The following is a 14,574-nucleotide window of genomic DNA, read 5'->3' as shown; positions in this document are numbered from 1 at the left end:
TGCTTGTCGCAGACGTAAACATTGGTTCTCAAGCTCAAATGTTACAAATTTTATATTTAAGACACAGTGTCGACTAAAAATTACATTTAATTGCAACACTACTGAATTTTATTATAATTTAAAATATGTGTAATCTACGTTACCTATAGATTATGAAGGCATATGATAATATTCAAAGAACGTGTTTTGGCAAGGGAGACTACTATGTTTAGGGGGTCATTCCAGGGTATTTGGTTCATGGGTGTGGAAATTTCAAAATGATCTGTTAAACTAAGTTTTTATTATAGTTTAAAGTTAACACCCTTAAGCACATACAAATATACTTTTATTGCCAATTTACTTTTGTTTTATGGGTTTTAATGATGGTTTTATTTGAAAATATTATTTTTGTAAGCCAGGACGTGACATTTGTTTTTTGGTAATATTTCATTACTGTTATGTAAAATTTAATAAATTAGGTATCAGGACATCATATCTAATATATACTGCGTATGAAAATACTACTTTCCCTTTTTTCATATCATAATTAGCATATTAAATTATTTTTCAAAATATATAATGTCATGTCCTGGCTGATTTGATATATAAAAGTTAGTTTTATTTAAAAACTATTTTTCATAAATAAAAATCCTTTTTAATTCTCCTTCTTCTCATGTTCCAAGTATGACTTGTTGTATGAAATGATTAAAATAACGACCTCAAACTTTGAGCCTGGACATGACATTGAGCCAGGACGTGACATTCAAGATAGCATGTTAAATTGAGTAAAGATTAAAAATGTATTGAATCTCTCTATATAGAGAAATTGGCAAAACTGACTAGATAATGCACATGTACCTAAAAGAAATTACTTTTATTTTTAATGTTTTTACTCTCACCATCAAGAATCGAAAACGGAGAAACCGGACCGCTTGGAGGAGCATATTCGAATATTTAACATGGATTTATGTAGATACATATATACCATTATCAATTAATTCTATGCTTTTGTTTTGACCAAATAATGAATTATTGATAATCCACCAATTTAAAGAATACTGTATTTATACTAAATGTTCCATTTTGTGAATCCTAACTGGTGTACACATACAATAAATATTGTGTCAGAGAATTGTTCAAATAGCGTGCACTACAACAGCTTGCTCTGAATGTGCACGTAAAGCCCTATAACCTGACCATTGTTCAAATACAATGTGATGCTAAAATCTTAAGTTTATTCCTTGGCAGATACAGGTATCCAAACATCAATTGGAATATATAAACCAACATTTCTCCAGTGAAAGATGTAATTAATATTGTGGAAGATAAACTTGGGTTGGGGGAATTCAAATCAATTGTGTCATTGAGATTTTTGCTATTGTCAACCATCAACAGTTTATATTAATATACATTGTTTATAGTTTGGCCTATCAGATAATGATGAAGAGAAAGAAGAAACTGTCCAAAAACTATCATTTCTGTACTGACTGAGGTTCATGTTTTGAATTCCAATTAAATCAGATGATCATAAAAATATCAATAAAAGGCAAAATATAATAATATATTAATTCTAAAAATATATGGTAATTTGCAAACAAGAATTCTACAGAATTAAATGTCTGGCCTACCATAAACTTATTCAGTGCCAATGATAGTGCATCTGTAGATTAATACATTAAAAAAATTAAATTAAAATTATTTTGATGATGAAAACACTTAAAACAAGTAAATATCATTGATTTCATAAACTAACAGTGTTTCATTAATAGTATTTGATATACATATCATTTATTAGTTATATAAGTGAACTGGACAAAAGTCATGTCCTGGCTTGTACTGAAATTTTAAAAAGTAAATGTTACATCATAAAGAATGTTTTTTTTCGTAAATTTCTATATAGTATTCAGAAATAGACTGGATATTGTGTTAAACAGTGTATTTCAATAAGCAAACATTCTATCAGGAGAGCAGATTTCTGGAATTTACTGCAGTGTTAAAAAAGTGATGTCCGTTTTCGTCACGTCCTGGCACATTTTACTTTTCACTTTAGAAGTCTTTTTTTTTTTTTTTTTACAGAAACCGAATTAGGCCTGACATGCTTATACTACTATATGTAATGAGTCTATAAATAATAAAACTGCATTTCCATTTAAAAAGGATTTTTAGTAAAGGCTTAAATCATTACCACGGAATGGCCCTTAGTGTGGATCAATAATAAACGTCAAGCCATCATTTTAATAGCAATGTTGGCATTTACTTGTAACGTTGATTACATCACGTAAATTACTTCAAATGCTTCTCCACCCACAGTAATAAATTAAAATAATTCCACAAGTATACAGTTACCAATGCATTTATGAGACTACTTGGTATTACTGCATTATGTACACAAACCTATGGGTGATTGGCATTACTCAAATGTATGATAGGAGCGGTCTCGTAGATTACTTGCTTAACGCAACACTTCGAAATGCCCTACTATTTTGCAATGTGGAGACAGCAGTTTGGATTACATGTAACAAGTATACTTGTCATCGATTTAGTGATGTTAGGGCTTTGACATATGCATTTGATGTTTTATTTTGCTTGGTTCTATTAATATAAGTTATAACTTGTATATTTATAAACAAAATGTAACTTAGATTACTCAAATTTGGGCGACAATGTTCAAAGTACTTGAACCTTTTTGAGTCAAGAATCATTTATTTCAAATTTTCACATAAAGACAATGGAATATACAGCATTGTTGCAACATATTTATCACAATACCTATTGCAAATAGTATGTCATCATCGTATTCGTTTTGCATACTTTCCAAACGACAACGTAAAATTGGTGTACTAATTGCTTCTTCAGGCAGATAAATTTAGTAAAACATCTTACGGCTCCCGTTCTGTTTCTGATTAACAACATTAGTACTGGTCGATAGCTTTTAGAAAGCGATAATTTTTTATCCTATCACATTATTTGGAATCACAAATCGACGACGACAGCAATATTGTTTAAAGGGACAGTCCTGAATTTGCTACAATTTTTAAGATGTTATCAACTAACAGAGACTTTTAAACGATTGTAATTTCCGAAATTAAAAAAAAAATTGTTTTCGTGCGTACGACATTATTTGAAGACAGAATGATAATCCAGTTTGGGTTTACAAATATTAAGACCACCAGAAACACATTGAATATACAGACACTGACATTCTAAACAAGAAAATATATTTAATGTCATTAAATATGTAAGTTTAATCGTAGAAATGTTTTATTAGTCGGAAACATCTTACAATGCAGCAAACTCAGGAATGTCCCTTTAAATTGGCCAACACTGGACCTTGGCTAGCCCGAGTACTCTGACTGTAAGAGAGCTAGACGGACATTTGGACATAACACGCTCTCATTACAGTCAGAGACCAACCTATGTCTTTTTTTGGCAATTCCTGACTACCAAATGGTAGGCAACGAGTCCCACTCTAATACCACAACAATCCTATGTTTGACGTCAAATACCTTTACATCAATCATTTTCGAGTTAAGTGATACAAAAAAATCCACATATTAATCACTAATACACATACTACAGAAAGAAACCCGACAGCACCTACATTCAGCTACGCTTCGTGACACTCCGTCGCAACAATTGCAAAGCTCGGCGATCTATTTCGAGACGTAGACCACGTGATCGCGCACTGGGCGATTCTGCCTTGTGCAGCAATTACAGGGGCCGTCTCATATCAAGCGAAGTTACAACATGGAAGAGTTGGCTAATGCCGTTTTGGGTGAATTTGGATTTCATTACGTCATTAAACCAAAACAATTACACATTATTGATTCCATTTTGAATTTGAAGGATACATTTGAGGTGTTATCGACAGGATACGGCAAAAGTATGTGCTACGTACTGCCTCCTCTTATGAGATGACCCCTGTAACTGCAGCACAAGGCGGAATCGCCCAGTCTCGAAATAGATCGCCGAGCTTTGCAATTGTTGCGACGGAGTGTCACGAAGCGTAGCTGAATGTGGGTGCTGTCGGGTTTCTTTCTGTAGTATGTGTATTAGTGATTAATATGTGGATTTTTTTTGTATCACTTAACTCGAAAATGATTGATGTAAAGGTATTTGACGTCAAACATAGGATTGTTGTGGTATTAGAGCGGGACTCGTTGCCTACCGTCTGGTAGTCAGGAATTGCCAAAAAAAGACATAGGTTGGTCTCTGACTGTAATGAGAGCGTGTTTATGTCCAAATGTCCGTCTAGCTCTCTTACAGTCAGAGTACTCGGGCTAGACACGGTGTTGTTCCATCAAAATATTGGACTACACACGGGAGATAACTAATCAATTCACGTAATCCTATTTCATGTTGCGTGACAGCAAATTAATACCTGTTGACGATAAAGTTAACAGTTTAAATCAAATAATATTCATGCGCAGGAAGATGTCAGCAAGTTGAATCTACATTGCTGATGAATGATTTCGTTTGATATTGTAAGAAACGCATGCAATATTACCCACACTTCCAAATTCTGAAAATTTAGCATTTCCACTTTACGTACCCCACCGTAACCCTAGCTGTTGGCTACGATGGACCATCGATGGCCCAATGTGAAAGGCCTGCTTACATTGTTCCATTAGTAGCAAGGAATCTTTTATACGTACTATCCCACAGACAGGACAGCACATACCACGACCTTTGGTATAACAGTCGTGGTGCACTACCTAGAACAAGAAATAGCGCAATGAGCCCACCGACTGGGATTGATCCTAGACCGACAGCGCATCAAGCGAGCGCTTGGTTTCTAGTCAGTTCGTACCATGGTCATATCGTACCCTGGTCATTTCGTACGATTTAAAAAAGTCATTTCGTACCCTAGTTATTTTGTACCTTGGTCATTTCGTACCATATCAAATGAGTAAATTACAGACGTGATGTCACCTCGGTAGTGACTTTTACAAAATAACATTACATTTCAAACCTCTATATGATGCAAACATCACCAGCAACCCGTGCCGTAGCTGGGGGGGGGGGGGGGGGGGTGTGTTGCCCCCCCCCTAGAAAAAAAGCCGGAAAGCATTATAGAAACTTAAAGAAAATTCTCTTAACTGTTTAAGGAGTTTTAGACTATTAACTACTCAGTTGCCCCCCTCCCCCAAACAAAAAATCCTAATTACGGCCATGGCAACTGACTTTTTTCTTTTCTTTTTAGACTTCCACATTTGGTTCTTGCTGGTGTGTGTGTATGTGTGTGTGTGTGTGTGTGTGTGTGTGTGTGTGTGTGTGTGTGTGTGTGTGTGTGTGTGTGTGACTACTTGCAAATTATAACTGTTAAAAAAAGAAACAAGTCAACATTTTGAACGGAGAAGCTTAATAAATAACAAAATATTTTCTTGGTCCATGTTACTTCCCCGAAAAGACAACTGGACTCGGTGAAGATATTTTAACAGGGTTCTTTATTCCGGAGAATAAGGATATATAGTCAAACAAACCCTATAAGCAAAAATAGCATTATTAAAATACATTCACACTATACATAAACAGTCTTAAAACACCATATTAAAACGCATTAAAATATATATAAATACTCTGCAGTCTAGTTATTATCTACAAATAATAGCAAATCGCTTGAACAAAAGAAAGAACGATACACTGAGCAATAGTTAACATCGCCACAGTAAACATCAAATATAGACATAATACACATACAGAATTACCGTACGTTAAACAACTGAACATTAATCAATCGCCGATAATCTTAAATCATTATTTACAGCAAACAATTACACATATGGCGATATACAGTATAATAAAATAAAGGTAAGCTACACAAAACATTATCTCCACAGGTGATACGGTTTACCTAGACCCATTGAAATACCAATACCTTTAGCTGTGGGCTTTAGGGCGGTAACATGATGAAAAAGCGTCAAACGTCTACAAGAAACAAGTAAACAAAAACGAATACATTTCTAATTTAATATACACACATACACACTATTCACATACATTTCTAAAACAATAATAACGACTCATTTAATTATGGCTTGGCTATAGGAATATCCATTATTGTTACAGCGTAAGTGCCACGCCCAAATTCTAATACTTACATTAATTCAGTTTATTCCTTTATCAAAGTAAATGTTAATTGAAGTAGTTATTTATTTAAACCTTATTTGTAATTTATAAACTGTACTTTATATGTTAGTAAAATAGTAAAGTGAATTAGAAAAGTAGAAATATAACTCACCAATTATTCCAGTGTAAAAGTAAAGTTTGTTTTATTTAACGACGCCGCTAGAGCACATTGATTTTTTATCTTATCATCGGCTATTGGACGTCAAACATATGGTCATTCTGACACTGTTTTTAGAGGAAACCCGCTGTCGCCACATAGGCTACTCTTTTTACGACAGGCAGCAAGGTATCTTTTATTTGCGCTTCCCACAGGCAGGATAGCACAAACCATGGCCTTTGTTGAACCAGTTATGGATCACTGGTCGGTGCAAGTGGTTTACACCTACCCATTGAGCCTTGCGGAGCACTCACTCAGGGTTTGGAGTCGGTATCTGGATTAAAAATCCCATGCCTCGACTGGGATCCGAACCCAGTACCTACCAGCCTGTAGACCGATGGCCTGCCACGACGCCACCGAGGCCGGTATATTCCAGTGTAAGATTGAAAGCAGATGAGTGCGTGGCCTGTGCAGCTCGTGATGTGTCAAGAAATGTCAGGTGAATGACAGTGAATAGCCACCAACTGGGTCAAACACAGCTGGCCAGTCTATTGGTTGATCGTCACTGTCCCTGGTCAGAGGTCAGATGTAAAGACAGGTAAATGTATGTCCCTACAGCTCCTAGCCAAAAGTTTAGGTGCATGTGCGTTGTGCATAATAAAATCATTAAAACAATAAAACCTACATGGTTACATCCATTATGTTGGTTTGTTGTTTTTGACAGTCTGATTTTCCTTATGAATTAAATAAAGGCTTGGAAAACCAGCCCCTTTCATTTAGTGTCAGCATTTTGTATCCATGCTATATCTGACTGAGAAGGGCAATTGAACAACGGGTCCTTCAGATGTCACCTTTTGTTGTCTGTAAATGGGCTATGGCCTAAAAACGGAATAAAGAATTGAACCTTGAACCTTGAATTGCCCTTACTCCCTCACCAAAAATATTAAAGGTGCCCTTTTTACATACTTTGTAAATGTCACTTTTCGTACCAAACTGTAGACAATCTCTACGTTGCAGCGGCCCCAATCAAATGTTTTAGACCTACTGCCCTCAAATTACGTTAGCCTACTGCGTGTGCCGTCCCTAGCTTAACTATCATTTCTTTGGCCAAATATTTATTTGAGTATTTGGCGCCCCTAGGCCATTAATATTTTGCCATTAGTATCCCAACTCAACGGAAATGTAATTTTGTTTGCTACTATATAAATAAAGATAAACATATGACTTGTCTCCCCTCCCCTCTCAAGATATTGTTCATATGGGCCTTTGTTGTACGTGAATGGGCAGGATTGATCCCCATCGGTGGGTCTGTTGGACTATTTCTCGTTCCAACCAGTGCACAATGACTGGTATATTCAATTCAATTCTTTATTCCGTTTTTAGGCCATAGCCCATTTACAGACAACAAAAGGTGACATTTGAAGGACCTGTTGTTCAACAATTCATATAGCAAACTAAATATTATTTAACTGCAATTAGTTTGTATATAGATTTTAGGAAGAATAACAATATTTGTATTTTCTAACAATTATTTTTGGTGTACATTATCTCATATAGGTCTACAAATTAACTTATATCCCACTACTATAGTTTTGATTCATATAATTTATTCTCATATTTATTATTTTCCTTTATTACCATACCCCACCCTCACCCACACACTCTTTATCAACGTGTAGTCAGCTTATGATTGTTGAACAACTGGACCTTTGTGCAGGTGACATTATTCCAAAGTACCACCATATAAACATCATAGTTATAATCTTCTATGCATTTACATTACACACCAGATCTGTAACTTACACCACTTCTTTCCTGTCTTAACTGCAATTATTTAGCTAAATAAATACCTAAACCTTTTAGTATATTTTTATTTCTTGTAGACATCAATTCATTAAAAGTATACAAGGATCTATTTGTCACAAACTTTCTAGGTATATACATTTCTCTTAACGTTTCATATAGTGGACAATTTATAATAAAATGGAATTCGTTTTCTACTTCTCTTTTATTACATAATTTACAAATCCTTTCGTCCACCGCTAGACCCACTCCTCCCATTCTAATCAGTGCTATATCCTTTTTATACATGTCAAGTGCAGAAGATGTAAGATATAATTCAGGTTCTAGATTTAATTTATATTTACCATTTATTTATATCAAAGGCCGTGGTATGTGCTATCTTGTCTAGGGGATGGTGCATATAAAAGATTCTTTGCTACTAACTGAAAAAAGTAGCGGGTTTCCTCTCTATGACTGTGTTAAAGGCATATTGTCACAGACCACTGACCTATTTAATGGTCTAACAAAGTATTACCTGAACAAAAATAATTTGATTTGTCCCTAAATGTACTTTATTCAGCCATCTTCATAACCACCATACTCCATTTATTAAAGACATTTTGTAAAAATAATTGAATTATGGCAATGGTCCACAATTCAAAAACTAAAACTGCCGAGAGGGATGACATGGATTTCACTCCATCATGGTTCAGTTAAAGGAAGAGACAATTAAGTCATTTGACCTGGTATGGATATTCAACGATATAATATAATGCACATTATTGCTTAATATCAACAAGTATAATCGTATAGTTAATTAATAAAACGGTTAAATGTGATGGCTATTATATATAACGGGCGCAGCCATTTTGTATCATCCCAGTAAATACGCCCTCTGGCGAGCTGGTGGATACGTAATACCTAACGTGTCACGCCAGGAATTAGTCTTCGAACTGAAGAAACAAAACATACGTGATTTTTGCGGATGCATCGCAATATTCTGTAATAATAGTCATCCCAATAAGCCAGCAACAATTATATATTATTTTTAATACAAAATAAACCACCATTGTCAAAGTGTTGAAATAACTGTATTATGTTTTGTACATAAATTAACACACGTACTAAAATAATAATCGGAGTGTTTTCTTAGTTAATTGGTATTTTCTTTCCGTGGTCTGTACCTGTGGTTCCTAATTAGCAGGTGTATATTTAGACGGTCCCCAGACACTGTGTCTTAAACACACTAAAAAGACGTGCCTTTTTTATTACGATCACAGGGTATTGTGTGATAACCGCACGGACACCCCTCTAATCGTAATCTAATCTAATCACAAAAACGAAACAAAATGGCTGCCCCCAGTTAGCAGGAATAATCATGTTTTTTTATTAACTCTAAAATTACGCGTTTTTCATTTATTAAAGTGTCAGTATGTGTTGGTTGTCCGGGTATGCATCTTTCCAAAACATAAAGCTCTTGTTTGAGTTTACTCTACCTTTAAGGTGATGCGATAGCTAGATTTGGTTTCCAACAATTAATGTAATTTTTATTTATTATCCATTTTTAGAGAAATAAGGTCCTAAAATCCGTAATAGTATGCCTTTAAATATTACCAAATGTTGGACATAATAATAGCAGCAGATGATTAATAAATTAATGTGCTCCAGTGGTGTCGTTAAGCAAAACAAAACAAACTTTATCTTTTAATCGTGATGTCATCACAAATTTTTTTTTTTTTTAATCTGCGTTCAGACATAGTCTCCAGTGTAATAATATCTGATTTTAGCGGAGAATCCCCTTTAATGGCCCGAAGCGCATCTGATACTCAATGAACTTTGTTCGTGACAGTAGATATATTAGTTAACATTATCACATCCAAGCTAAACAGCTGACACAGATTAGGCCTATATAGCCTGCGATGACTCACAAGTCACACGGAAGATTTAACGTCGCAAGCCTTAGTTTCAACCTGTGAAAATGGACATTAAGTTTGGTTAATCTACAAATCTGTAGGACATTTGGATAAAATTACAACCGAGTGAAACAAGAGCTGTGAAGTTGGAACGGGAAATGCCCTCTAAAATATACTAGAGTAACCAGGGATAGTTTCTGATAAAAAAAAAATTCCTGAGCAAACGGAAATGATTTCTGGATAGACAACAGTATCTGAGCAAAAATGGTTTCTGCACAAAAACAGTCGTTCCCGGGCAAACGGCAAAGTTTCTGAGTAAAAATTAGTTTCTGAGCATACAACAGTAGTTTTAAAGCAAACAACAAAAGGTCCCGAGAATGAGAGAAATGGTTTTTGAATAATCAATAGTTTCTAAACAGTCGGCAAACGTTCCGGTGAAAATAGTTATACTGTTTGAGCAAACGATGTATAGTTTCTGAGGAAAGAACAATGGCTTCTGAGGAAAGAATAATGGCTTCTGAGGAAAGAACAATGGCTTCTGAGCAAACAACAATGTCTTCTGAGCAAACAACAATAATTTCTAAGCAAACGACTGTATAGTTTCTGAGCAATCAGCAATGGTTTCTGAGCAAACGGCTGTATAGTTTCTGAGCAAACAAAAGTGGCTTGTGAGCAAACAACAATGATTTCTGAGCAAACTATTGTATAGTTTCCGAACAAACAAAAGTGACTTCTTGGCAAACAACAATGGTTTCTGAGTAAACAATGTCTTCTGAGCAAACAACAATGGTTTCTGAGCAAACGAGTGTATAGTTTCTGAACAAACAAAAGTGTCTTCTTGGCAAACAACAATGGTTTCTGAGTAAACAACGTCTTCTGAGCAAACAACAACGTCTTCTGAGCAAACAACTGTATAGTTTCTGAGCAAACAACAATGTCTTCTGAGCAAACCGCAATAGTTTTTTGAGCAAACAACTGTATAGTTTCTGAGCAAACAAAAGTGGCTTCTACGCAAACAATAATGGCTTCTGTGCAAACAACGATATCTTCTACAGCAATCATTTCTGAGCAAACGACAACAGTTTCTAAACAGCTGATTGCCGAGGGATGGTGTAATGGCGATGGCGATGGCGAGACTGCTCGACTACTGGACACGAATGCGCCAAACGTTTGTGGAGAACGGTATACTGCAGACCAAACGAGTGGCAACAGTTCCCTACAGACGATACACGTATATGGTGTTCGTTGGTATGTTCTTGGCCTGTTTTCATTTTTCAGCCTTGCACAGTCTTTGATTTGGAACTGTTTTGGTCCCATTTCGCAATCGGCCAAACTCGTGTTTGACTGGACAGACGGCACTATAGGGATGTTCCCAAACGCGTCGAATATTGCCAATATCATTTGTATGGTGCCCTTTGCCTACCTCATGGATGTAAAAGGTAACTCTAATTTTAAATATTTACCCAACATGATGCCACAGAATGGTGAGCGAAATATCGTGTGTGTGTGCGTGCGTGTGTGTGTGTGTGTGTGTGTGTGTCTGAACCGACGTTAATCGGTAGGTGTGTGCCAAGCATTAGTAACATTAATTCACTACAAGTTAGTTTTGTTACTGCTTATATCCAATTTAGTTTCAGGCACGTTGCTAACTGACAACCGGCCTCGGTGGCGTAGGGGTTAAGCCATCGGACTACAGGCTGGTAGGTACAGGGTTCGCAGCCCCGTACCGGCTCCAACCCAGAGCGAGTTCTTAAGGGCTCAATGGGTAGGTGTAAGGCCACTACACCCTCTTCTTTCTCACTAACAACTAACCAACTAACAACTAACCCACTGTCCTGGACATACAGCCCAGATAGCTGAGGTGTGTGCCCAGGACAGCGTGCTTGAACCTTAATTGGATATAAGCACGAAAATAAGTTGAAATGAAATGAATGCTAACTGACACCACATAAATCTCCGGAAGCGGAAGTTGGTTCGATATTCAACGTTCAACATTCAATATTGAATATTAGGGGTGCAACGATACGGTCAAAACCGCATTGCGATATATTGCAATACAACAAACCTACAACTCCCATCCACATACAACAAACTGTATTGCAATATAGCTGATATTATTTAAATTTAACATTTATGGGGTATCGCCCATCTCACGAATGCATACCAAAAATAGGGCGACTCAGTGCAACTTCCCACGTAACGCCCCATCATAAAAAAAGATAGAAAGAAATGTTTTATTTAACGACGCACTCAACACAATTTATTTACGGTTAGACCTATATGGCGTCAGATATACGATTAAGGATCACGCAGATATTGAGAGAGGAAACCCGCTGTCGCCACTTCATGGGCTACTCTTTTCGATTAGCAGCAACGTTTCTTTTATATGCATAATCCCACAGACATGGTAGTACATACCACAGCCTTTGATATACCAGTCGTGGTGCACTGGCTGGAACGACATCCTTATATATGGTACACAGTATAAAATCAATCTATCCGTAATTCTGAAACTAAACATAGAATGTTTATGATATGATGAATCTGTCTAGTTCCAATTTCGTACAGGTCTGAGAGTCTCTGTGCTCGGGTGTTGTTTTATGATGGCTGTCGGAGCCGGTCTGCGATGTATAACTAGTCAACCCACACCAGCTACATGGTAGGTAAGGCGAAACAACAACTTCAACAACAACAACAACAACAACAATAAAAATAAATAAATAACAATACCCCCAACCCACACCCCCCCAACAAAAAACAAAAAACCCCCAACAAAAGCAAAACAAAACAACACAAAAATAACAAAAACAAAAACAAAAACAAACAAGCCCTCCCCCCCCCCCCCCCACCAAAAAAAAAAAAAAAAAAAAAAAAATAAACTAAAAATAAACAACCAACCAACCAAAAAACAAAACAAAGAACAAAAACAAATAAATAAATACAGCCTGGATCACCCCCCCCCCCCCCCCCCCCCTAAAAAAAAACCCAACAAGAACAAAAAACTCCAACACAAAGACATACAAAAAACCTACAACTCCCATCCACATACACAAAAGAAAACAAAAACAAAAACAAAAACAAAATCATAAACAACCCAAACAACCTAAACAAACACATACAAACAATTTCCTGTTCGGGTGGGGTGGCTAGTGCAAAATGTATTGATATTATTTTTGTATTATAGATGTAATGACCCAGGCGTCAGTGTTCAAAAACACATTAAGCAGACCTAATTAAAGAACAAAGTATGAGATATTTCTGACATATCAATAATTGTTTTCCATATGCACATAATAAAAAAGAAAGAACTACACATAATACATTATATATGATGTATATTATATGTATGATATTATATATACTGCACTGCACTGTAGCACTGCACTGCACTATACTGCATTGTAATGCATTGTACTGCATCGTTTATCTATACTTACCTTTATGTTTTGTAGGCTTATTATGATAGCCCAAATATTAAATGGAATATCCGGCACTGTTGCATTAGCAGGCCCGCCCCTCGTGTCAGCCACGTGGTTTCCATCCAGTCAAAGGGCTACATCAACTGCCATCTCATCTATATTTTCGTCTTTCGGCGTGGCCACATCCTTTCTTGCTGGTGAGAACAAACTACTTTAATTCGATACTTTACTCCACCAGTTTTTAAAGATCAGTAAGTACTATTTAGTAAGTCATATTTGGAAGACTCGCTCCTTAAATTAGAAGGGCGAGATATAGCCTAATGGTAAAGCGCTCGCCTGATGCGAGATCGGTTTAGGATCGACCCCGTCGGTGGAGTCATTGGGCTATTTCTCGTTCCAGCCAGTACACCACGACTGGTGTATCAAAGACTGTGGTGTATGCTATCCTGTCTGTGGTATTGTGCATATAAAAGATCCCTTACTATTAATGGAAAAATGTAGCAGGTTTTCTCTCTAAGACTATACGTCAAAATTACCCAATGTTTGACATCCAATAACAGATGATTAATAAATGCACTGCACTGCACTGCACTGCACTGTACTGCACTGCAGAACTGCACTATACTGCACGGTACTGCATTGTACTGCATCGTTTATCTATACTTACCTTTATGTTTTGTAGGCTTATTATGATAGCCCAAATATTAAATGGCATATCCGGCACTGTAACATACGCAGGTCCGCCCCTCATGTCAGCCACGTGGTTTCCACCCAATCAAAGGGCTACATCAACTGCCATCTCATCTATATTTTCGTATCTGGGCTTGGCCACATCCTTTCTTGTTGGTGAGAACAAACTACTTTAATTCGATACTTTACTCCACCAGTTTTTAAAGGTCAGTAAGTACTATTTAGTAATTCATATTTGGAAGACTCGCTCCTTAAATTAGAGGGGCGAGATATAGCCTAATAGTAAAGCGCTCGCCTGATGCGAGATCGGTTTAGGATCGATCCCCGTCGGTGGACTCATTGGTCTATTTCTCGTTCCAGCCAGTACACCACGACTGGTGTATCAAAGGCTGTGGTGTATGCTATCCTGTCTATGGCATGGTGCATATAAAAGATCCCTTGCTATTAATGGAAAAATGTAGCAGGTTTTCTCTCTAAGACTATACGTCAAAATTACCCAATGTTTAACATCAAATAACAGATGATTAATAAATCAAGGTACTCTAGTGGTGTCGTTAAACAAAAT

The 14,574-nt window shown here is 36.5% G+C and overlaps 1 protein-coding gene across 1 annotated transcript; it reads left to right on the top strand.

The window, feature by feature from the left end:
* The first annotated feature begins 9,957 nt into the window (after positions 1 to 9,957).
* On the top strand, positions 9,958 to 13,536 carry LOC121385535 (solute carrier family 49 member 4-like). The gene is made up of 3 exons (XM_041516244.1): positions 9,958 to 11,339; positions 12,469 to 12,559; positions 13,353 to 13,536. The coding sequence occupies exons 1-3, from the start codon at positions 10,922 to 10,924 to the stop codon at positions 13,534 to 13,536; spliced, it is 693 nt and encodes a 230-aa protein (XP_041372178.1). The 5' UTR covers positions 9,958 to 10,921.
* The last annotated feature ends 1,038 nt before the right edge of the window (positions 13,537 to 14,574 follow it).

This window comes from Gigantopelta aegis, chromosome 11 (genome assembly GCF_016097555.1).
Source record: "Gigantopelta aegis isolate Gae_Host chromosome 11, Gae_host_genome, whole genome shotgun sequence".
Taxonomy (NCBI): domain Eukaryota; kingdom Metazoa; phylum Mollusca; class Gastropoda; order Neomphalida; family Peltospiridae; genus Gigantopelta; species Gigantopelta aegis.
Note: the sequence above shows the minus strand (reverse complement) of the source record. Positions and strands in the feature narration are given on the sequence as shown.